General features: G+C 39.5%; 1 protein-coding gene across 6 annotated transcripts in view; it reads right to left on the bottom strand.

Moving 5' to 3' along the window:
* Nucleotides 1-25896, bottom strand: part of dnm1a (dynamin 1a) — a 53585-nt gene that overhangs the window by 21957 nt on the left and 5732 nt on the right. For 4 of the 6 annotated variants that reach the window (XM_075455313.1, XM_075455311.1, XM_075455312.1 and 1 more), the window contains exons 2-16: nt 19020-19093; nt 17723-17872; nt 17322-17525; nt 16830-16928; nt 15718-15878; nt 15466-15608; nt 15256-15391; nt 12902-12969; nt 11946-12084; nt 6942-7028; nt 5661-5731; nt 5502-5553; nt 4717-4728; nt 2509-2538; nt 2076-2189 (exon numbers count right to left, since the gene is read on the bottom strand). In XM_075455313.1, coding sequence (XP_075311428.1) covers nt 2076-2189; nt 2509-2538; nt 4717-4728; nt 5502-5553; nt 5661-5731; nt 6942-7028; nt 11946-12084; nt 12902-12969; nt 15256-15391; nt 15466-15608; nt 15718-15878; nt 16830-16928; nt 17322-17525; nt 17723-17872; nt 19020-19093 — 1540 coding nt within the window. The remainder of the gene's footprint in view (nt 1-2075; nt 2190-2508; nt 2539-4716; nt 4729-5501; nt 5554-5660; nt 5732-6941; nt 7029-11945; nt 12085-12901; nt 12970-15255; nt 15392-15465; nt 15609-15717; nt 15879-16829; nt 16929-17321; nt 17526-17722; nt 17873-19019; nt 19094-25896) is intronic. The other 2 variants (XM_075455314.1, XM_075455315.1) reach the window with 2 other exon arrangements.

The following is a 25896-nucleotide window of genomic DNA, read 5'->3' as shown; positions in this document are numbered from 1 at the left end:
TTTTTGGCCCGTATGCAGCGCTGCAGTGCCCTCCAGCCTCTGCACTGAGTGTTGGTTTCTGGTCTCCATGCGCCCTCACAGTTCAATGAATAATAAATATTCAGTAGAAGAAGAGAGGGAAAGATGGATGACAGGAGAAGGTGACAAGGACAGGCTGAGACATAGAAAAGGGGGTGTGTGGACGTTCCTTTCTGATTCAAAGATTTAGGATGTTGAAGGTTAGGGCGATGAGAAGGAGACAAAGAGGATGAGAGGAATACAAATTTACAACAACCCTTTTACCCCTTCCTTCTCCTCCCTCTTTCCTTCCTCTTCTCTGCACTTTCTCTCTCTTCACATGGTCCTTAACTCCTGCTGCTAACCGGCTAACAAAAGACACTCCAGCCTCCACCCGTCTCCTCCAATGGAATCCAGTCCCTCTCTTGTTCTGTGCCCCATCTTTGAAATGAAGTAGGTTTATTTAAAGCAGCTTGTGTGTATGTGTGTGTACGTGTATGCATAATTGGGAACAGAGCAGGACAGGAGGTTCTGGTATGCACATGTGTGTGCCAGCTTCAGTGTCTGACATGCTGGGGGGTCCTGACTTTTAGAAAGGGCCTTCTCAACCTTACACACTTACACACATACAGACACACACATTCTCAGCCTGATGTCAGTGAGCACAGCGACTGTGGCGAAGGCCTGGAGACACTGAGACTGTGGCTAGCTCTTAATAGTTCTGCAAAGCATCATGGGCCACCACTTTGACCAGTTGATCCAGTCACAGAGCAGGTCAAATCATTTCAGCGTGCAGACGACAACCACCAAACTTGACTGACAGACACATTTTCCATTGGAATGAGCTGGAATTAATTTTGGATTAGAAAGTGGAGAGGAAATAAATAGTTCTGGTTTTGTAATTTGTTGGGAAATATGATAGAAGTGAAATGAGATTTCATGTTTTAGATTGAGAAAAAAAAATGCACTGTAAAATGTAACGACCAAGTGGAACAGCACAACTAGAACTGAGGATTTCACAACCAACTGTGAGGCTAACATGGAATTTCCATGTGACAGTTAGTCTTTTGAAGATCACTGTGTTGCAAGGGTGTTTGCAAAATCACTGACGTTTTCTTTTTCCAGACATGGTATGTGCTCGTGTTTGACCTTTCTGTCTGCATTTCACTGAACCCACCTGGAAAAATATTGAAGCTGATTCTACTGAATTAGGACCAGAATTAGTATTCTACTTGTTTTAGCATAACACAGAAAAGTTGAAGAGGCATGTAAAAGTTTCCAAACCCCAAATCTGTTCAGATCATTGGATTTCCAAAAGCTATACAGCTAAAGATGACAAAATTATTGCACATTTGTAAGTAAGTAAAATCCAAGCAGTAACACAGACAATAGCACTGACAAAATGGCCAGTTTTCACAATAAAAGATCCAGTGCAGACTCCGTTTGCATCAGTTAAGTTTACATATATGGAGTCCAGAAATCAGCAAACAGAAGAATTTAACCATAAACAACATAAGGTTCAGCAGCTTAAGACCAAAAGGTGCTTTGATACCTCTGGCTTTTTTTTTAATAAATCAGAAAGGACAAGGAGTGGGAATGAACAGCAGGAATTCTGGGAGTACAAAGTCAGAGGTGTAGTTATTGAATATTTGATTTAGACCAACTGAATGGGACGTACAGACATGTTCCATTTGTGATAAAAAAGACATATGGAGTACAGATCAAAACTGTGATGCTGATGAGAAGTTGCCAAGTCTTGTCCTGCCAAACACATGTCTTTTAAAGAATGAAAACATACATGTACATTCCCAGCTATAAAAAAAAACCTTTGATTTAATCCAGAGGGTGTTCTTTTTGACTTTTTGAAATACTCCCATCCTGTCATATTATTTGATCAATCTTTCCTCCTGTATTGTTCTTTAGGCAGCACCACAAAGAGGCTGACTGATGCTTTAGAAGATCTGACTTGCAGATTGATTGAATTGTTCAAATTAAACAGAAACGTGTCAAAAATGTCATTTTGTGCAACCACATAGGAATAAAGAAACACATAACATCCTGTGTGTGTGTTAGCTCACCTCATCATCCTTGTACCAGGACAAAGATTCGGCAGTGAGGACAAACCAGTACTCCTTGGCTCCTCCCTTCATGATGCCGATGTTGTTGATGGTCAGCCAGCCTTTTCTGATCACCTGGCAAAAAGAAGAATCCACAAAGGAATTAGTTATGGATAATTTAGACCAGTTAGAGGTCACCCACCTTCTCTCATACTCATTTCACAACCTTATCGTTAACTTAATAAGCTCTATCTACCACTACCTACCTGGCACCTACACAGTGAAGACATAAGGAAACTGCTTCTGGTGAACAAACAGCTACCACAAAAACTCACCTACATAACTAAACACACCCCTCATACTCCTAATTTCCTGCTCTACACAGGTGAACCTCATTCGTTCCTCTTTACAGACACTGTAGACACATAAAAAACATGGTGTGCAAGTTATTTACCTTGAACCGATCGCTAACTCCTCTCTCCGGCTGAATGAGAATGTGGAGAGAATATTACAAAACTATGCCAACGCAGGGCATTTAGTAAAGGCCAAATACACAAGGTTGCTCAGCCACCTGCAGGTTATTGCTGGCTGCTGGGACTGCAGCGAGGGCACAGCAAGCAGGGAGGGGACGAGGGAATTCAGGAGGCTACAAGACTGGCCTGCAGGCAGATCTTTTTTAATCTTCATGCACTGCGATGCAGAGGCTGAAGTGTTTTATAGTCTACTGTATGTGCTCTAGTAAAAGACATTGTAGACTCTTAAAGCGAGGAGATTTTACTAAAATTCTGTTTCATTTTGATTTTCTGATGGCATAAAGATGACCAAAGTAAGTCACCCTACCTACAGAGTTGTTTCAAGCACTTTCTGACTATCTCACAACATGACAATAATTTGACATTGGTTCGAAGAAGAAAAAAAAGCTGTATTTCAAAAAAAAAAATAATCAAAAATGTTCTGCATTTTTGTTGTCTAAAAAAAGTGTTTTAATCAGTTTTCCAGTACTGTTCAGATTCTGTTACCCCCTTATGCTTCCAAATCCTGAAAAATACATGACAAAAGTAAACTTATTTTTAAAAAAATTCCCGAGCACTTTACATATAATAACTGGCAGCGATCGTTCCTATCAAACATGACCTGAAGAGGGGTGAATAACCTATTATCTACAGTACAATGATCACCGTCATTTTATTGAAGGAACGTGACACCTGACATACAAATTTCACTCGCATGTTTACAGTTAATAGTTTTTAGATAACAATGAAGCTAAATGTCACAAATCAACAAATGTCTTCATATCATCTTTTGTCTAAACAGCCACCAGTTGTTAGTCTTCTCGACAAGTAATGGCTGTTTGTTCACAGTAAGAAAAATACAGAATGTATCTTTTAAGATTTTTACTGTTTATCTGGGAGTAAAGTTAAGGGGGGGAAAAGATGTTTCAGTGGATGCACCATTGCTAGTTTTACATTTTGGCCTTGGTTTTACACAATAAAGAAACTTGACATTTGTAATGAGAAAAACAACAGAAAGCGAATTCTTACATTCTTAAATACAATGGAGTAATTGGATGTCCAGTCTGTTCAATCTGACCATTAAATTATTGTGATCGATTTAGGTTCTGTGGAAAGTCTGAGACCTGAAGTACAATTTAACAGTATGCAGGTTTCAACAAAACTTGGCTAAAACAAATGCACATATTAAAGAGGATCAGCTGAGAGGTAATGCTGCCTTAAATCGTCCATTTTATCAGCATACAGTATTTAATGTTGAGTTGTGTTTTATAGTTCTTTGTTCGAATGTGCTGAATGAGAAGAACAGAAGCTGGGGGGCCTTTAAAGGGCCAAAAACATCCATCTATAAACAGGAAGTGAAGTTCACCACGTTGTTTACTATGTGCCCCTAGCCTTTGACCCCTAATCTGGGCAGTTGTTATGACAACTAATGACTATGGGGGAACCATATGTGTGTAGCACTGCAGCTCTTCTGGTTCTTTGTGACTTTGTATGAATTGTGGGGAAGCAGAGAATATAAGAAGGAGGCAGAAGTTTAAAATTGTCTTCAAGAAAAGACGATCTGTTTCATCATCTCAATTTTCCCCTTCGTCCTAACACTCTCTCCCTCTGAGACAATGAGTGAATTTGTCTTTATGTAGTTCAAGCTACAGCTGGAGGGTATCTTCAAGCACACAGAGCCCCAAAAAGCATCGGCAAACAGAGCCTTTCTACATGACTGAAATATGCATGCAACACTGACACAAAAACATTATATAATGTGGGAATAATCCAGATTCTTTTTCTTTTATGTTTTCTGCTGGCTGGACTTTGATAAATAGCATTGTAAACTACATTGACGATCTTATATCGTGTGCTAGTGTATGTGCGTGCCTGCAGGGTGGACATTGCTGAAAAAGAGAGGAAAGGGAAGCAGCCAAGCATCTCTTTCTCTACAGCCACCTAACATCTAATAGCAGTTACAATTAAACTTAATTATCACACACAAACTCATATATCGACAATCAGCAAGAACTTAAAATTCATAGACGTTTACATATGTAGAGACACGCATATCTGCGTAAAGGGAAGCTCAAACGCATGGAGGCCTACCTGCAGACATGCAGAGAACCGCATTCACATTTCAAAACACACACACGCACACTACTCACCATGATTTCATCCTGAGGTAGAAAAGCCACAGAGGGGAGGTGGAAAGGGGGAAATAGAGCAAAAAGAGAAAAGCATTCAGAAATATTTCAAGAGAACAAAAAGATAGATATAAGAGAACAGGCGCTAGAGATAGCAAGATTAATGAGTCAAAGTAAGAAATGTGAGAAGGAAAAAGAAGAAGATGCAGAGTGGGCCTAAAACACATCTAAAAGCAAAGTCCAAATCATGCAAAAGCTCTTTTTGTATTATAAATGTGTAGTGACTGAGCTTCTGTGATGCATACATGGTTAGAGGTGACGAATATAGATTTCAGCAACATTTGGACCAAAGTTAGGCCCTGGGACAGATGATGTTTCCAAAAGATTTCTTTACAGTGACTATCTCTAAAAAAAAACTTTTGCTGTTTTTAATATGCACTTTTATGGATGAAAAATGTCATATAAATTAAGGGTATGTTCTTCACTTTCCTTAGTTTTGATGCAGTTTGAGATCCAGATGGATGAGTAATGTTTCAAACTATTTTCTTTAATGCACTAAGGGCTGCATGGTGTAAGATCTGGACAGTTGTCTGTGCTGTGCAACATTAAGGATGAGTGAAAGTGCTGAGAGAAATAAGCCTTGGGGAAAAACAACTTATGGCTGCTGGCTCACAGACAAAAAACAATCTGAAAGTCATCACGTTCCTGCAGCTTAAAAAATCCTAAAGAGAATGACACAAATCTGAACTACAACCTTAAAAAGAGCACCAACAGTGAAGGGGTCTGTACATTTCGGATCTGAGTACCTGATTGCCAGCTGCCTTCTTCTTGCTCATTTGGTTGATCCTCTGCTGAGCGCTGCACAACAAAGCACATCAGATGATTCTCATGATTCCAGTAAACAGTGCAGTGACCAGAGATGTATCATTAAATAAAGGCACAAAAAGAAAAAGACAAAAACTCACTTGGCAAATCCAATGAAGTCTTCGTGGTTGGTGTTCATGTAGGACAACTCAATGTCTATCAAAAGCAACACCTGAACAGTGAGGGAACTGTTGTTAATTCATTTTTTATAATCTTTACATTTATCACCTTTTAAAAGTTTGCCGTGGAAAGCAATATCATTCAGGGAAAATATTTTGTTTCTAGACCTGTTGTGCTCACCAAGCACACACTCTAATTTTTTCAAATAATGAAGAGTCAAATCCTGCAGGTTGTCTGCATAAATAAACAACACATAATTAATAGTCGAACTTTATATTCAATGCTAAAACAAATACCACAGGAAAACCATAAAATAATCAAGTATGTTGTAACCTGTCATCCTCTGAGGGGAGAGGGGTACCAAGAGTCGCCATACATGGTCACCGTCTGGTTGTAAAGTATTTTCTCAAATACTGCATTTGAATATACTAAAAGTTCCCCTCCACAAAAATGTATTTTATCTATTGTTAATTTTTCATTTGTGACTAGGCATGCTGGCTGGGGGCCACTATGGCCGGGGGCTTCAGCTTTGAATCTGCAGAGCACATTCTACAGTCTCATGATGGTGAGGTCAGACAGCCCATGTTCTATATAGAAAACTGGAAGAATCCATCCTGAATACTTGTGGTAAAGCTTTACGGTGAAATTCAAATTGGTTGTCTGCACAAAGAAGCAACACATCATCAATAGTCGCACTTTATATTCGGTGCTAAAACAAATACCACAGGAAAACCATAAAACCCTGTTGTATGTTGTAACAGCACAAAATGGCTGCTGTTTAACTCAAAACAGATTCTAAAAGACAGCATGTGCTGAGAAAAATCAATGAAATTAGGAAGCTAGCACAACCTATGAGGGAGAAATTATTCAGGGGATGGCTCACTGTCCTTCAATGGCCTGGTCAAGGGACAGGGAGCAAACCGCTAGCAGTGTGGAATAACCCTGGCTAAAGGATGGGGCACTCACCTCTGCTGGTAGGTGGAAGTGTAGGTGAGCTAAATATCTGACCTGGGCCAGATTTCAGAATTATACCCAAGCCATATTAGGGCCATGCAAGGGTTTTTTTTATGTTAATGTCAAAAACTTTTAAATGTGCAGTTTTTAGGAATGCAGATCAGTTTTTTCGGGGATCAATAACGGCTGGAGTGGAAATTTAAAGATTCATAAAATGATCAAATTTCATCATTATTCGACACAGACTAGATCCTCCATACACCACAACAGAATCACTCACTCTTTGTACAATGTTTTCTGTGCAATACCTGATCCTTGGTGCGGTTTTCTCTGTCTCTGATGTGCTGAGTTACAATTCTCTCCATCTCTTCTCTCAGCATGGGATACTGAGCCAGCTGTGAGCACAACGAGACAGTAGGTAGGTAGCAAATACACAAACACACACACTGCCAGACATCAACAGACAAGCTTCGGTAAACCACAAAATTACTCATCTCACTGGATCACAGCACACAGCTCCACTGATACAGCAAAATACAGAAACACAGTTAAACATGATGTGATCTCAGGGGCTCTGGGTTTATCCCAGACTCCGCTCTAATCCCAGTACACCCCGACTAGTGGGTGGAATTGTGTTAGATCGGATTTCATGTTTTCAAAATGTATATTTGTTGCCAATATGGAACATATGCAAAAGAATAGAGCAAAGTCTGTGATTTTACCACACAAACAAAGAATAAACAATGTTCCTGGCAGAAAAGATTTCTCTTCCCAGCACACTGTGGATCTTTTTCCATGAGCTCATTGCAAACCCACGAACGCAGACATTGGTGGGCCTCCAGTGTGACACAAACACATTTGCAGAAGTGTGAGGAAAGAAGAAGAATCAAAACCAAAGAAAGAGAAATGTACGCTGTTTCCTTGCAAGTTACAATGCATCTTTCATGTCTTTCGAATGGATTGGGGGAGGGGGCGGGTATCAATGAGCCTCTTCTGGTTTACTGGTTGATTTACTGCTTCCTGGGTCCAATTACAGAGCAGATGACAAGAGTAGATGCTGGAGAGGAATGGGTCTGAATGTTCAGATTAATGTGGGTCAAACTGCTGGCATTAAAACTTGTAGTGTCAGCATGTAAGTGTTTGAAAAGGATGATGAGAGACCAATCTGCATGCAGGTCTGTCACGCTTTTCACTGCTCTACATGTTGCAGCTGTGTGCAAGAGAGTCACTCATTACACAAAGAAATTTGGTCTTACTGCTAACGATAACACAAGTCGCTATTCGGAGAAGTATAGAAAGACTTTTGCATGAATGTCTGTGGTTTCTTCCTCTTTTTTTTCCCACCATTATATATTTTCTGGCTAGTTTCAAACTGGGTGTCTAGGGATAGAGAATGTTGTACTACGGAACAGACTGTAAAACCAACAGAGGTTATTTTGTGATTTGTGTTATTGGGCTATACAAATAAAACTGGCTTGACTTCACTCAGATGGCAGCTGTAACAAACAATGTCACCATTGTCCATTTACAAATTGAAACTGATCTGATGAAGAGCCTCTCATGGTTTTCAAAGCTTGTTAAATTCACAACAACAGCAGAAAATTTTGAAAACCATGAAAATAAAACAAAACCAATGAAAAAGAAAATACTGAATGTAAATTAAGTGTTGCAACTGGAAAGATGCACTGCAACCTGAAGACAGACAAAGGCTGTCAAAATCTGTAGAAGTGTTCAGTTCCTTCAAAAACTGGCACAAAAACACATCACTGACTAAATGTGGAAAAATATGTTTGTTCTTCTTTTTAAAATAGACATCAGGCAGAGACATTCACAGTGATTCAGATTGACATGCAATGCAAAGAGGCAGAGAGGGGAGGGAGGGAAGAATGGCAGACAGGGAGGAAGACTTCAAACTGACCCCTTTGTGGATTTCCCCAAACACTGTATATTAGAATACAGTATCTTTAAATACCGTATGTCTCTGAAAGTGAAATCGAGATAAAAATGTGACACAGTTGAGAAATCCAAAGGAGGTCACACATATGCGAGGAAGCAGTCGATTCAAAGGTTTAGAGGATGGCAGGATGGAAAGGACGAAATAGAAATGAAAAGAGAAATAAAGAGACGCTCTGAGTGAGTGAGTTAGTCTGTGAGTGGAACTTCACAATCAGTCACTCTAGTATACTGACAAAGACAGAAAAATACAAACATGTTTCCAAAGATGCAATGATTTGCAAATTATTAAAGCCTATATTCACTTTAGAATGAGATGTATTTTCTCATATAGGACATCTAAAGCTATCCAACTTTCTGAGATACAAAACAAGAGGGTAACGCCAGTTCTATGAGTACATAGAGCTCTATAAATGACCTCCCCACTGGTGGTAACAAACAGTAAAGTCCGTGAGACATCTCAAAATGTAGGACTCTCAATCTGGAAGGCTAACAGCCAACTGATACCTGATTCAATGATGGCACAATAGTGCCACAGGGTACATGGCATGAGTAAGTTTTACATCTGTGAAGGCACCATTAAGCGAAAGTACCTAAGTGAAAACATTTAGGAGGAGTCAGAAGGACTCTCTAGCCTGTGTCAACTAAGGCCACCTCTACAGTTTCTATGGTTACCAGGCTGTATGTGTGCACAGGGAAAAACTTTGGCGGCAAAGCTGAAGCACAGCAGAGAGGGAGGAGTTGTACTGAGAGCAAGTTGTACAAATTCAGATTTTAAAGCCACGCCCACCTCCTTTAACTACTTCTGGCCCTCACATTAACATATAATAAACTATAGATGTTTTGAAGCAAAATATACTGCCATCCTGATATTATCTGATTTCATCAAGACAAAGTCAAATTATATTCTGCACATGGCTCCACAATAACAGTGTTAAACAAAGGATAAAAATGACATTTCTATGATCGGTGCATTTGTTTCTTTTTACATTTTACGCAGCATCTTAACTCTTTGGAAACAGGGTTGCATGATTTTGTTCAGAATTAACTCTCACAGACATCATGAGATAAAATAACGTAAAAAAGAAAATTTTCTAGCATGCAGTTTTGTAAATTATCAGTGTAAGGCCAATAACTGACAGAAGACAAATGACAAATAAAGTCGAATTAAAATGCAGATTACATGGAGTAAGGATAGACTGATTTATGCTGGCTGAAAACTTCAATTTGCTCTCTTTTAAAGTGAATCAAGCCTACAATTGTTGTTTTTTTCTTTATGTAAATCATTTAATTTCAAGTTGACATAAGGAAACTTTATAACCACTACCTGCTCTATCATTTTATCAGTCCAACACTCAGTCTGAGATAATTAAGCAGCCAATTTAGTCTAATTCTTTAGTTACCACTGGATGAAGCTTATTGATTTTAGAGATTTATGAATTCAGCTCCACCAAAATGGTGACCTTTGTGGTTTTGTAATGCCTCAACCTGTATTTACATAGTGCCTTTATTACTGTCACTCTCAGGGTGAAAATGTAATTACACTGTCGATTCCCTGATTTTTTTTTTGCTCTAGTACCACCATCAAGTCAAGATTGGAATTTCCCCCAATAATTCAGTAAATGATGGGTGCTGGATTAATGACATTTGCGGCAAGAAAAGAAATTATGATACATTAAAAATTTAAGAATGAAATTAAGAAGGCTTTATTATGTGTGGTCGTTACACTATATTAGCACTATTTTCATTAAAGTTTTTTCCAAGTAAAAGTTCATAAAAAGTGTTGAGTTTGAGGACAGTCTATGCAATTCATATGACGCTGACAAGCATCTCCAGCCATCAGTCTACCCGTACCTGTGAGGTTAACATATATTGAAAGTGGCTTAATTCTCTTAAGCATTTTACCTTTTGACTACACTTCCGTATGGTGGAGGTGAGTTCACTCACTACCATATCTATACACTTCAGTGTGGGCTCCTTCAGCTTTTGGATCTGCTTTTTCACTATGGCCTCAAAGGCCAGGTCAGGGGTGAATAGCCCCGTCCTGTTGGGATAAGCAGGCAGCACGAGAGAAAGGTGTAAACAAAAAAAAACAAAGAGAAAGAAAGAAACCAGAGAAAATGACAAAGAAAGATGAAAGTTGTACGAGGAGAAGAGCGAGAAAGTGAGGAGACAAAGAAAAACCAAAGGAGTGAAAACAAATGGTAAAAGAGGAGGACCATAAAAAGTGGGGTAAAAATTGGAGATTGGAGAAAAGAAGAGATAGTAGATTGAAGATGAGAATGACAAGAAGAGGTTTGGGGGTTGGAAGGATACACAGCACAGAAGGAAGAAAATGCAAGTGAGACATTTGGTTTCCCCTGAAGCCATTCTAAAACAGGGCAGTTCTGGAGTCTCTTTCTATGATGGAAGAGCGAACAGAAAGAGAAGACAAGAGAAATTGTGAGAAATAGAGAGATCTCCCAGCCTGCACGACTCTGCCAGCTAAAAACTTGAAGCAACACACCGCAAGACTGCAGCTGTGCACCTCAACATTCAGCCAAGACCCCACTGATGTCCCCCGGTGTTGACCCTTTCTCCACCTATCCCTCCGCTTCCTCTGACTTCCAGCGAGAGCCTAATCATAACATTTACTCTCTGAGGCCTCCATGGTGTTGCAGGCCAGCCGCTGTAGAAATCATTTGGTCACAGTGGATCTATTGGGATAAAGACTACTGCTCTTTCTTTTGGCCCCACTTACAATAAGTAGCCCCTGAGGGACGCTGAAAAGCCGTTAAGCTGTAACTGTCATGGCTGCAGGTGCACGGCTGCAATCTCACACACAAGAGAGTCTGGAAACTGATGTAATCCAATAAAGTTGCCAGGTATTTTTTGAATTATAAACAATCAATTTTACGAATACATGTCTGTCTAAATAGATAAGAAAAAGGTGGAAAGGGGACTATACGAACAGCCCTTTTCTTATTAGCTTTATTTATGAAGCAGAATCAAGCTGCATCAGTTGAGCATTAATCAAGTTAAACATTTTAAATCCTTGGTGTGTTATCTTTCATCAGCAACTATATTTTGATCTCCACTCAGCTTCCAGATGGGATTTCTTCAGCACAACTATCAACAACAGCCAGTCTGTTCAGCCAACCCGTCCAAAGCGGTATAACAGGCGGAAACAAGCAGGCAGGTAAACCGCAGCCCACCCTCCCACTCCAGGTGTCCCCTCGCTGTCCAACAACAACAAGGGCTGGAGAGAGCCAGGTGGTTACAGTAAAAGGGAGTGAACAGCTGAGGGCGTTTTATGGACGAGGGCTGAAAGCAAAAAGTGCTAACCACTGTTCACTTTTTTTTTCTTGTTTTTTTTTTACCTTCTTGGTACACTGCCTAACCGTATTGACTAGCTCAGAAATGACCATATCCACACATTTGGTGCAAGGCTCTTTAATCTTCCCAATCAGCCTTTTCACAATGGTCTCAAATGCCATGTCCGGGGTGAAGAGGCCAGTTCTGCCCGACACAGAGAGAACCAGCCACAGGGCCGAAAGACGAGAGGGCAGGTGGAGAGAAAGACAGGAGGAGAGAGGAGGGTTGGGCAGAGAGAAGAACGTTAATTTACCTTGATTTATCGAACTTTACCCTCCCAAAACATAAACTAATAAACAAGCATAAATTTAAGCAACTAGATCAAGATTGGCTATTAGAATCACTGCTCAAACAGATTTCAGATAAACTCTAAACTCAGATAAACTAGTGACAGAAACTACCAAGATTCTGTTTTTTTGCGGAAATGAAATACTATTTCTTTGCACAGTTAAGTTATATTCAACACTTTAAATGGTTATTGCCCTTAAGTCTCAATTCAAAAATCCAAAAGGCTTTTTGTAAACTGTCTTTGAACAAACCAAAGACTATTTTGGCACCTAATATAATTATTTTTCTCCTGTTGTTTTAGCCATAGTGGATGATATGTGCACATAACTCATATGCAAACAGGATGCAAGGACAAAGAGAGTGAGCTACCACACATGCAAGACAGAAGGTACAGATGAACAGACGTAAAACAGGCACGGATATACAAACAATCAAAAGCAAATGAAAAGGCAAAATTAACAAGTACATTGTAACCACTACCTGACCTTGAAACTCCTCTAACTGATTGTATATTTTTCTATCACTTTGCAAAAGAACAATCAATCTAAGGGTCTTAGTCTGGATTAGAGAAGCAGTTAAATGCAGCAGTGGTGATGGGGACAAAAGATGGAGGGAGGTGATGTGACAAAGGAGGGATGGAAGAATGGAGGGAGGAGCTGGAGGCCGGACATGCCTGATGCCGTGAATGTTCTTGATAGCGTAGCTGATTTCCTTGCGGAGTTCCTTCTCATCAAACTCCATCTGGAAAACAGAAAACAAGGCAATTAAACATTGACATGACATTCTGTCAGCAAACTTCATGGCAGCTAATTTATTATTCTTCAATGATCTTTTCTTTTTTTTTTTTTAAATGGCACAAGTATCTCCTTTTTATTTACTGCAATGTCACAGTCATCCCTGCTTTCTTCCAGTGTAATATTTTCTTCCGAAACACGCTCTACAAACACATAAAACGTTGTGATGAATTGACCTCTGATGTATCTGAGACACGGAGACTTTCTGTGTTTTGAGCCAATCCTCTGGTTAGGAAGCAACCTGCTCTATCTTCTCAGTGGGATTTTTCTGCAGCCTGAGCTGCAGACAGTAACTTTTATATCCTCAGAGGGAGGTCAAGAGAGGACAGAGGAGAAACTGAGGGGAAGAAGAAAAGGAGGAATAACAGGTAAAAGTGGGAGGAGGCACAAAGGGATCAGCCATGTCAGGGGTGAATGAGGTAAAAGGCTTTGAGAGATGGAGGAGAAGGTGGATAAGGAGGGTCAGGTTTGGGATGAAGACAATGTGAAAAGTAGACAGATGTGGATCGATGTTGTGACAGAGGTACAGAAACAGTGAACAGAGTGACATATTTGAGCAAAAAGGCTTAGACTCCTTGAGGTTAGTAGAGGAGTATGATCAATAACTTTGTCAAGAAGACAGTTCAAACATGTCAGACGGGGAATCCACAGGTGTGTTTATGAGGGCTGTATTTCACATAGGAAAAGTCCTGCTGTTGTTCCTGTTAGCTCGTTGCTGTGATTTACCGGGGCACTAAACAGAGCTGAGAAACCTTAAATATTATCAATTCCACCTGTGCTTTTTCTCCCAGCTGGTTAAAATGATTTTAATACCTGCTGAGAATGCCTGGGAGCAAATGATACTGCTGACTCTGAGAACTCTCATATCATGAAGTGACTAGTTACATTTGTTTTCTGCCTGAGATGGAGAACTTATTTGAAAGGAACCATATTTGAAACTGAAGTTGTTCAGTTGGCTCGAAAAACAGTTGTTTCGTTTTAAGTTATCTCACTGCTTTTTGTGGGAAACATTAATTCATCTTAAATATGAATTTACAGCTGCAGCCAATGTTTGTGGAAGCTGATACAGTTAAAACAGAGTACTGCTGCACATTTATTTGTCTGTTCCATGTCAGTGTTGCTGTGGAGACGTCAGTGACAACATGTTGTCAACGTGTTTGTCAGATTTGGTGTGTACCTGTCCAGCAAGCGTTTGTTTATGCGATATGTAACTATGAAAAATGATTATGAACTCCTACGAGTAGAGCCCAAAATGCATCAGAGGGTTACACCTATCCAGTAGTGAGTCCTCCTTAAAGTGAATACTATAAAGTGGGTGAGTGAGAGTGAGTGAGTGAGAGAGTGAGAGGACTAGTCTTTTGATAAAAACACTCATTCTACCTCGCAGAGCATGGGAGTTGCTGGTCTCCATATTGGTACCCTGGTTTCTTTCTTCACATTAGGGGCCCACTAACTGCCATCAACTGAAGGTAATACACTGACTAAGGATAAGTACCTCATAAAGGTCCACTTCAAAGCAGTTTAAGACTGTGGTTGAGCCAAAGTCTGCAAAAACCTGATCATTTTATTGCGCTGCGACCACAGTTAGAAAAGAAATAATGGAAAAATCCCGTCCACATTTCTCTAAGAGAACCGTAATCTCTTTATGTACATAATATGACATGAGAGTGATTTTTATTCAACAGATTATGCAAATAAACTTCAGCTGATTTTAGTTAGAATGAGCGAGGGGATATAATCAGAAATTGAGAGACAAAACTAGGACTATATATTTTAATTCAACTGTAAGTGTCCAATGATATACATAATTACTGGGGATGGACACCAGCTCCTTTATGTTTACACACTTTGTGCAACATTATGTGTTTCTGTAAAGCAACTCCACAACAATCACTGACTTAGTTAATATTTTTACACTGTGTGAAGTGAAAGCTTCAGCTAAATTTATTTAATTGGAATATCCTGAATGTTTCTTTGTTCCCGACACTGTTTATCCTGCTCTTTAAAGTTTTGAAACATTAAACATGTGATGGTGTCTATAATAGTATTTTATCTGCACTGCCTTTTCCCCTCTTTTAAACACAGTTACTAATCAGGAAAAGGTGTAACCTAATGGTTCACCTGAAACTGATCTATCGTGCAAACTGTTTGCATTAGTTAACCAGGGGATAGTAAAACCCCTGGAAGTCAAACATTCCCACACACACCCTCTTAAACTTTCCAGGGTACACACCTTGACCAGTTCAAAGGGGAATCGTTCGTGGAAGATGCGATTGATCCTGGCACCACCTGACAGCTCAGCTGTATCGATCTGGTCCCCAGAGCCCTCTATACACTTTTCAAAGTCCACAGAAAACTGCTGCACCATTCTGCAAGGAGGCAGAGTTACATATATTAACAAATGCATCCATCTACCAACTTATCTATCTATCCATCTACTCACTGAAGGAGAGCCTTGGTTTTCCGAGATGGATCATCAGGTCTGAAGTTTTTGTACTCATCGACCTCCTTTTCTATAGAGAGGAGCTGACTCTGCAGCTTGGCCCGCAGGCCCGGCAGGGTGTCCCGGATGTGATTGGTCAGTTGCTGTGAAAATTAAAGCTCATTGTAAGATCACTGGGGGTACTGGGGATATTAGAAAATACATGCTGCTTTGAAAATGATAGAAAATGTGCAAGTGCACTTTTACACACACCTGATTGAGGACTTTCTGGAGGTAGGGTGTGCCCATACGGTCAGCCAGATGTCTATACGCAGGGTGGGAGAGGAAGAACTTCCTCTCAGCAGCAATAGCAGCATTAATGTCCTTCTTTCCATCTATGTCCTTCTGGCTTCTGTTCACCACACCGATGTAACCTGGACATAACAGACATGAGCCCCACACACATTTACAATACAGTTAGAAAGACTTTGTCAGGAGGAATTTATAGAGAGAACACCAAATCCAACTCTTTTTACAACTTCCTAAAAATTTGCAAGAGCAGGCTGGAAAACAGCTTTGTATTTTTGCTTGAAGATGATATATTTTAGTCTCATTCTACTGCAATCTTAGACTGTTGTTTTCTTGATGTGAACTCCATACCAAGAAACAATATATGCTCTGGGAAACCACATTTATAGAAACCCAAGACTGAAAAAAATAATATATATCACGGGTTGATAAAAGAGATATTCCATTTAGCAACAACAAAAAATGAAACACTGACATGTTTTTAAAACAGAATAAGAAATGGCAGAAACAACTAGGAGAGTTCGGTCACAAGGATCCCATTTCACCTCCAGTTAAGTTTCCTCATGCATCACTCTTTTAAAAGCTGTTTCATGCCCTGTAACTAAGTCAACTATGAGCCAGCAGCCTTGTAAATGTGAACATCCACAGCACTGGACAGAGAGACAGTGGGAAAAATCATAGAAAAACAAAGGATATGGAAAATATTCAAAAGCACATGCCTGGGGTCTAACCAAGTACAAATGGAAAAGAAAAGCATCGCATCAGCACATAGCAACAACATAAAGCCGCAAGATACATGCAAGCTCTTTTCCAAAATATTTTGCTTCCTTTAACTGTTCCTCTCATCCACCTTTTTGACTGTCTTTTGATTTCTTACTCAGTGCTTCTTTATCACACTCCCTCCCACATTCCACTCATCCAAGCCCCCTTCTGTTTTTATTTTTCATCTTTTCCCCCCAGTGGTTAAGAACTTTGAGCAGCTTTGAGGCTTACTACCACAAGAGGGAAACAATGTGTCACTACACTGGCCCTAAGGTAGAAAAAACATGTGGTTCTCCACATGTTTGTGAACTCACCCCTCCTGAGTGGTAGCAGCTTGTTCTCCAGGATGTCTTTAGCGTCTGTCCCCTCATCCATCAGGTCCAGCTTGGTGATCACACCAATCGTTCTCATACCTGCATGCACACACATCCCAAAATAAGAATTCACATGAATCAGCCAATCCAAAAAACTTAACATAAAGCTAACCTGAACATAATTTCTAATGTGGTTAATCGCTGATGTACAGAGTAAAACCACACACTCCAAAATAAAAAAATATTGTACTCAAAGAAAAACCAAAAAAAATATGGCAAAACTGACTGTTTTTATATTACAATTCCTAAACTAAAATGATATGCTTTCATGTTTAAGCTGAGGCTTAACATTGTAGTTTTAGTTTGTCACATCAGTAATAATCCTTACTGGGGGGTATTTTCCTTATATCATTGTTTCTTTGAATTGTTTTTCAACATTTCTGTAAACTTTATGAGTGTGAATATGTTTTGTGCTTGTATGCATACACTTACCCTGAGGGTCGACCTCTTTGGCAATCTTTAAAGCATCAGAGTTGGCCAGATCCGAGTTTGCCGGGGACACGGCCAGCATAAGGCAGTTCTCCTTGGTGACAAACTGCGCCAGCATTTCTCTGATCTGGGACTCAATGTCTGCAGGTTGATCACCCACCGGCACCTTAGTCATTCCCGGCAGGTCAACCAGGGTCAGATTCAGCACTGAGAGAAGAAATGGGAGAAGTAGAACTAAGAAAATACAAAGCAATATGCCCTGTTGGCTAATAAAATCTTAGCAGCACATAGTTAAGAAATTCTTGAAATGACAGACCGTTCAAATGAGGTCAAATCTACACAGACGTAAAACAACATGCAAATCCACCCAAATTCTTGTGGAAGGGGAGCTGCATCAGTCTCACCATGAGGCGAGTAGACACGCAGATTAATGGGCACTGGGGAGATGCCCTTATTGACCCCTGTGATGCGGTCAGTCTCTGCCTCGATCTCCTGCCGGACCTCATCGAAATCTACGAACTTTTTGCCCTTACAGTGGAGGAACTCAGCAAATTCTGGAGGACACCAAAAAAAGGAGAGATTAATAAAAGTCAAACTGCAGAAAAGTGGATGCGCATCGATCGGTTGAGGCAGAAAAAAGGAAAAAACTGTAGGAAAAAAAATACATGTCAAAATCATTTTAAGATAAATAAACAACAAGTTCTCGAATCCACACACTGCAATAAATAGAATTTTTTTCTTTAAAAGAAGCTATTGTTTTTCAACACTGATGAGCAGTCACAGTTCAACCCTTTTTTTAGATAAAAAGTATTCAATAGCTTAATTAAAGGTTAATTTCATAAATAATCCAGCAGCCATGACTGTGTGTTCAAATTAGCTGAAGGCAAATTAATTTCTAATTAACACTATTCACACTAAACTGTGAGAAAAGGCTCTCCCTGAATTTAGCGTAGCGACGTGTAACTATGGTAACATGAGGCTGTCATTACAGAGATGATTGGAATGATTGGAAAATTTGTTGAGGTGAGTGATGGGAAGGGGTAGTAGGAGGGTTTACACTCCAGGCATCTCACCTGCTGAGTTCTTCCAGCTACATTATTGCCTTCAAGCTACATTATTGCAAAAAGCACAAGAACAATGTGACAGAGGACGTCTGCTGAGTGGCCAGCGCTCATGTGTCTGAAGAGGAGGAGCAAGGAGGAACGTGGTTTAGCTGGATGGGCTGTTAAAATCAGTGCAGAAGCACTTCGAGTTATGGTGCCTTCAGTGGCCACTAGAGGCTGTTTTTATGATAACTTGGAATATTCATATACATAATTACTACCCCTTTGAGATTTAATCACAGTACTCTGCAAAGCCACAACAACATTTCAAAATATCCTTTCAAAGACCTCACAGAGTCATTTAAATACACTTCATATTTAATCTGCTCTCATTAATTTTTAAATGATATATTTCCTGAATATTGTCAAAGGGAAGAAAACTACAAAAACATAATTATTGCCGGAGAGGCTAGTAAAATTTTACGTGTGAAGTAATATCATCTATGCTTACAATATAGACAGATATGACATGTCAGGAACTGTGTGGTGTTGACGCCTTTAGGCTGCGTGATGATACATTTTTAAGTGTTAGTCTGGAGTCATTCGTGTCCCATGATGTGAAAAACAAGAGAAAACAGAAGAATTGTTTTCATTTTACCTGTGGGGCTGGTCATTAGCTGCAGAACCAAAGGACGACGGGTAACAATGCCAGAACCACGGGGAAGGAAATCCCTGTGACACACAGACAGATGACATGAATGATGGTCAGCAAAAATGACAACAGAGTAGAGAGACTGAAATTAGCAAAAATGACTGAAGATGCAGTAAAATTCTATACAATTACTCTTAAATTCTACTTAAGTATGGGTAACAGTGCCATCATGGACATTACTCATATGTGAAAACATATACAGCCATTTAGAATCAATATGTCATGAACAGTGTGTGTTATTTGGTATAAAAAGGCAAAAGCACACATGGCAGTGAAAAGTTTCAGCATTCAGCACCCTAAAAAACAGATGTTTATCCCAGATGTTTGCTTTTCTTTACAATCCTATATACAGGGACACCACGAGTTGCTTTCAAAACTACACCGACTGGTCAACAAGTGGCCAAAAAGTGGTGAACAAGCCCCTTTCACAACTTTTAATTCATTTGTTGCAGGCATGAAATTCAAAAATGATCAGACTCTATATATCAATTGTTTTTTGTCTTGGTCCATCTTCAGTTCAATTCACGGCCTTAAAGCTGCAGTCTGCAAGATTTGTTGTTGTCATATGTAAAGTCCTACTTTTTGGCATTTTAAGAGTTTACATGATCTATCAGAACGCTTGAAGTTGAAAACAGTGACCTCCGTAGTCGCAAAATGCAAGAAATGCTTATTTTTTAACCGAAAAATAAAAAGTTATTCAACTTCCTGTCCCGCCCCTTCAAAACACATGAGAACTCGTGCACGTCTACGTGCACGCCAGATGCGCCTACACGACTCCTCATTCATCAACTCACCTGTCATTTGCGATCATGGAAGACACAGTAAGTAGACTAGCCCGTAATGAAGTTCAATAGTCCAGATAAATAAGCGTGGGGACGAGCCTACCTTGTATCGCGCGTGCACAATCGGTGATTGACAGGCAGCAGAGCCCAGCTCGTAAACCTGATTGGTTACCTTTTACCGGTCCGGTCTGCAATTTTGTAAACAAACCTGCTGGCTTTGGAGGGACCTAGCGGGACATATAGGGGACCTAGAGAACTCTTTTTTTTTGTATTGGGGTATTTAATGTACTACTTTCAGAATCCCCGGACAGTTCCAGGCATTATGCTTGAAAAAGAGTTGCAGACTGCAGCTTTAAATAAATCATTCTGGCTCTATTTACGTTTTTTTTAAAACAATGAAAAATTCTACTTTTAAGAGTTGTCATCAGTTAATTAACCGAAAGATTAATCTATAAATCAATAAAAGAACGTGAAGTGTGAGAGAACTGTTACCTTTTGACACATTATCAAAATATCACAGATCATTTGAATTGTTTCTGTGTCTGTCTTGTCTCGTTTATCAAAACATAAGAACATAGCATACAAAGTAATATACCTTATCAATACACAATCAATTCATCTATTGATCTATTGGTCCACAGATAAAAAAAAGAAAAGATATCAGAAAACACTGACAAGCGTCTCTGTTACAATAAATCATATGTCACATGTCCTTTTTTTTATCCTTTAAGTTAAAACTAAAAGAGGTTTCATTATTTTAAATGACAAAAGTGGCAAAATCTCACCTAGAAAAAAAAGCCTTGAGGAAGCAACATTCATTTGTAAGATTTGGCTTTAGAAATGTCTGAAACCATTAATCAGTTACTGAAGTTAGTTACATGATATTCTGATGGCCAACTTATCCAGTGTGCGGCTTAACACAATAAACCTGGAGTAAACCTGGACAGCGCCTGTGCAGCCTGGAGGCTCACTGTGACAATGTGCCCTAAATGGAAAGTTTACAAAAATATGAAAGCAACAGGGCAAAATGAAAAGTTGCACCGACGTTGCTCATCTCAGTGTCTTCCAATGTTTTTCTCCTTAAAAAGAATTGACAGGATGGAGAAATGGGACAAATATGTCTGTTGAACTATGCAGTCAAATCCCACCAGTGGTTCACGTTTATTCCAACTTCTAAAATTCCTGAATATAAAAAAGGAAAAAAGTGAGTTCACAAACAAAGTCATTTGTTTCTCACCGTCTACTCTTACAGCTTGTCTGAAAACAACAGAGAGTAACTTGTAAGAGTTGATGCAAATGAAAGTGCTTCTGTTAATGACTGCAACTCTGTTCTGATGTGGATGAGCTGAGTGTGAAGTGTGTGTTTGTGTCAGGATGAGAGCATGTGTTCAGACTGACCTCTGCTTGCTGGCGTGTTTTTAGTGCTTTCTTATGTGCAAGGCCTTGTTTTCTTTCAGCTGCTTATACAACACCAGCGTCAACTCGCCACTGGCACAGAGTGCTCCTCAACCAGCTGACAAGAGAGTTGTCATTCACTGGTGCATGAACAATAACAAGTGGCTGCTAAAGACACTTCCACTGTAGCTTTATCAAACAGTTGGAATTTAAAAGTATTTGTGTTTTTTTTGCACGCAGATAACAGAACTGCCGTTATGCAGTCTGATGAAAAGCAGAAATGTTTTTATAAACTCTGGTTCTAATCAAGAAATTATTCATCTAAAGACTAATACTGTTTGGACAGTATTCAAAATGAAATCAAAGTGAATTTGTCACTTTACTTCATGCAGTTGAGTCATTCTCAGAGTTAATGACACGCATTTAAATTTGGCAAAACTTTGCTCTAGATTTAAAGAATCGGTCAACATTTTTGAGAAAAGTGTGCCACATCTCTCACATTTGTGCCCTGAACCTGAAAGTCTTCGTCAAAAGGATACAAATCTGCCTCTACTGCTCACAGGACAGTCTATCAGTTTGAAAGATAAACAGAAATCAGGTGTTTGCATGAACACTAAATGAAGCGATCCGACGTGCCGCAAAAAATGTCATTAAAATAACACTTTTGACTGTCTGAAACTCATCTCGTCACTTTAACCCCAACATGCTTCAAGCATGCGCAGAGAGAACATATTCATTCCTCCAGATTTAGCCTATAATGTACACGGCCACAATTTCCCGTTGATCATATTATCAAAATCTATTCTGATTGAGCTATACTGAGTCAGTCTGACCTGAAGAATTTGTATTCTGATTGGATTATTAATCCAATTTTCAATGGTTCATTTAAACAACAGCTCGTGGAGGGTGATAAACTACTTATTTTGTCTCTGCTAGTTGCTGGAAACTTTTCTGGCTCTGACAGTCCAGCGCTGTGATACACAATCAAATGCCATTAATTGGAGTGACAACAAAGACGACGAGCAAAGAGTGACATACTGCTGCTACCACCTCTCTTAAATAAAAAAAACAATGAGGGTATCAGTTAAGGTAGCACTAGTTCTTGAACTTCCACGAGTGCAAACTTTCTTGAAACACTGTGATAATCTCATAAAACTACAAGCTGATGAGTTCCACTGATCAGTCCTTCTTAATCATTTTCCAACCTGCAGTGTGTCACGTGGAGAATAGAAAAATAAAATCATACTCCTGCGCTAAGAGCCTATTTTCTATATTTTGTTTCAGTGTTTGTTGTTATTGTATCTCATAACATTTATGTGTTCCCGCTGGTCCTAAAGCCTGCAAGAGTACATGTGGGCGGCTTTCCCTCTCTCCCACTTGGATGCATTTTAGAGAGGACAGATGGTCTTAACTGCAGGTCTTCCTCTCACCCCACTCCTCCTCACCTTCCCACATGAGAGAAGCCACAGACAGACTGAGTTTTCAGTCATGTGCATTTATCTGCTTAACACATTTTAATTACTGAAAAGACCGTCTATAAGCCCATCACACTCTGACGGCAGCGGGACTCTCCCATCTCCGTCTCTTCATTCACTTATTATTTACCTAATCCTTGTAAGAAGCTGACAGACTCCACCCTCAACCACCCTCCTCTGTTATATCCTCCACAGTGAAGCAGGGGATGAAAACACCCACACAGACACAATGACTAGACCATGGAGATACAATGTAGAGGGCTAAAATGTAAAAAAAAAAAAAAAAAAAGGATTACACAGATTAGTTCAATCATTTCAAGGTTGCATGAAGCAGTTAAAATCAGCACACTTAGCATACTATATCTATATCTGGCAACAGTGTTTACACTCTAAATTGTGAGCTGAAAAATCTCTCAAATCAAACGTCTGATGGATTTTTCTCTATATTTGACTATCTAGGACAGGATCAGAGATGACAGAGCAGGTTCCCGTTTATTGTTGTGGCAGCTATCCTTTAATCTCCTTGGATGTACTATAATGTTGTACCTCTCTGTTATTTCTGTATCGAAATGGGGCAGTATACTGTTTTGTCAACTTCATCATTGTTGGTTTATTTTACCTCTAAACATCTACTCAACTGACTTTATGACATTTACAACATCACTATATTCACAACAGTGCACATCAACCATAACATTAAAAACACTGACATGGCAAACTTGGATTCCCTCAAGTAACATTTTCTTGTTTCACTTTTGCTTCACATTTTTAGAGACCAAAACAACTTGGTAACTTTATTCTAAGAAGGCACACTGCTCCAGCTGTCTAAAGAAACACACAGAACTATTTTTTTAAGGACAATAGAAATCCCAATAAATGTCCTACATAACAATATCTACAGAGGTAGTATTGGAGGCAAAATATACTTTAAGTTTAAAGGTAAAATGACTCATTACACTCAAAAATGGGCTCTGTCAGTGTTTTGTTCTGCGATTATCATTGCTCATTCATTAGGATAGAAGCACTATTTAACCATTGTAGTTGACCAAGACAGAGCTGACTGTACTCGTTTTCCATATATATAGATATATCTATATCAATATATGAATAGATACAGATATAGGCTTGATTCACTTCATTGCATTTTATAGATTTTCAAAGTCCTAATCTGCTTTAGGTAGAGGAGGTTGTGTGTGAGGATGCTAACAGCACTGATTTATGTCATTTACACACTTAGTGTTACAGCAGTGGTCCCACAGCTGAGTACCAGAAGATTAATTTGACTGATGGCTCTAAAAATCAGTTTCCCACTGATAGACTTAATAGATTAAACTTATGGGGACATTCAGTCACTTGTTCATTCATTCATTCTCTCTAATTTGCTGTAGTGCAACACACACATACATACGCCCACACACAAGCATCTAGTGAGTGCCAGCGGCTGTGGAGCAGTGACTCATTGCTTCTTTTACAATCAGGGATCCAAAACCAACACACCCAAATTCCACGGTGAGGGCACACATACACACAGCCTCTCTGTGTTGCTCATGTAGAAAGTTTTCACTCCAACACGAGAGCCACGCTTAAAAAGACTTCAGTTTTGGGGTGTTTTTAAACTTCATTTTAAATGATTTTTCATTTTGTTGTGTCAGTCATTTTCAAGTAACATCTGTCTTCATGACTTCCCTGTAAGCCGCTACAGTTTTACAGACGATCTGGATTGAATAGGCAGATTTATTTAATTTCCTTTATCTCCAATCACTCTTGTTTAATTATTGAAAATCTATGTGTTTACTATTATATGTCTGTCATAGGTTCTCTGTAAGACACAGTCATAATTTTATTAACTCAACCCGCTGCCCGTCACCTCACTTCCGATTCCCAGACGCTGAGCCTCATCTAATCCTGCTCTAATGCAGCATTATGAGACCTGACAGCAGTGAACCATCACAACCAGGAGTTTCCTCCACAATAGGACGTAGAAAGAGAGGACCGTTTTTGCAGATAAATAGAACACACACACACACACACACGAACATGTACTGCTGTGAACCACTGTGAACGATAGAGCCAATGGCGCTCCTGGCAGCTGGATGGTGGGAATAGAGATTAGACCGGAGCCAATGGGAGAATGTGTTGGAGGCAAGCTGTGGCCCAAACAGAGATTAGTGGTAATCCTCTGGGGCAGCGTCAGAACAAATGATGTCCTCTGTCTCTCAATGACTGCTTTCTCACTCTTCCTGTGTCTTCCTGTTCAGCTTTAACAGTTTACCTCCGTCTTTAGGAGATTTTATCACTGCAACAAGACCTATAACACCTCATTTTACAGCTACCATAAATTCCTAATGATTTCCTGAGAAGTTTCCATGAGAGAACTGAAACTAATAATAGCTGAAATAACTATTTGATCAGTTTCAGTTTTATTTTTTTGTTTCAGTTTCATTGATAGATTGATAGATTAGACAAAAGACAAAAATAAATTCACATTACTATTACAGTAGTTGCAGTCAAAAAACACATTAGTAAGTACTGAGTCTTTTATGTGTTTGGGAATCATTTTCAAAAGTTGTGTTGTGACAGTATAAAAAGTTATCAATTTGCATCAGAATGATCTTGTTAGAAAGAAATCCATTTAAACCATGATATTCAATCATTCATCCATTTTCTATTACCACTTAATCCAATTTAGGGTCGCGGTGGGGCTGGAGCCTATCCCAGCTGTCAATGGGTGAGAGGCAGGGTGCACCCTGGTCACCAGTCCATCACAGGGCCACACAGAGACAAACCAGACACACAACCATGCACACTCACACTCACTCCTAGGGACAGCTAGTGAATTTAGAATCACCAATTAACCTGTAATTCATGTTTTTGGATGGTGGGAGTAAGCAGGAGTACCCAGAGAGAACCCACGTATACACGGGGAGATCATGCAAACTCCACACAGAAAGGCCCCAGCCGGGATTCGAACCAGGAACCCTCTTGCTCTGAGGCGATGGAGCTAACTTTCAGTACAATTAGTTTTTTACATATATATATGACATATTTATACATTTATACATATCATGTAACTTTTTACTGAAATTGTGTAGTTTTGCTTCCTAATTGAAATGATATATCATTAGATTATCATTCATCATGCATTCATATAAAAGATTAGATTGAGGTATA

The sequence above is a fragment of the Odontesthes bonariensis genome, chromosome 22 (assembly GCF_027942865.1).
Source record: "Odontesthes bonariensis isolate fOdoBon6 chromosome 22, fOdoBon6.hap1, whole genome shotgun sequence".
NCBI lineage: Eukaryota > Metazoa > Chordata > Actinopteri > Atheriniformes > Atherinopsidae > Odontesthes > Odontesthes bonariensis.
Note: the sequence above shows the minus strand (reverse complement) of the source record. Positions and strands in the feature narration are given on the sequence as shown.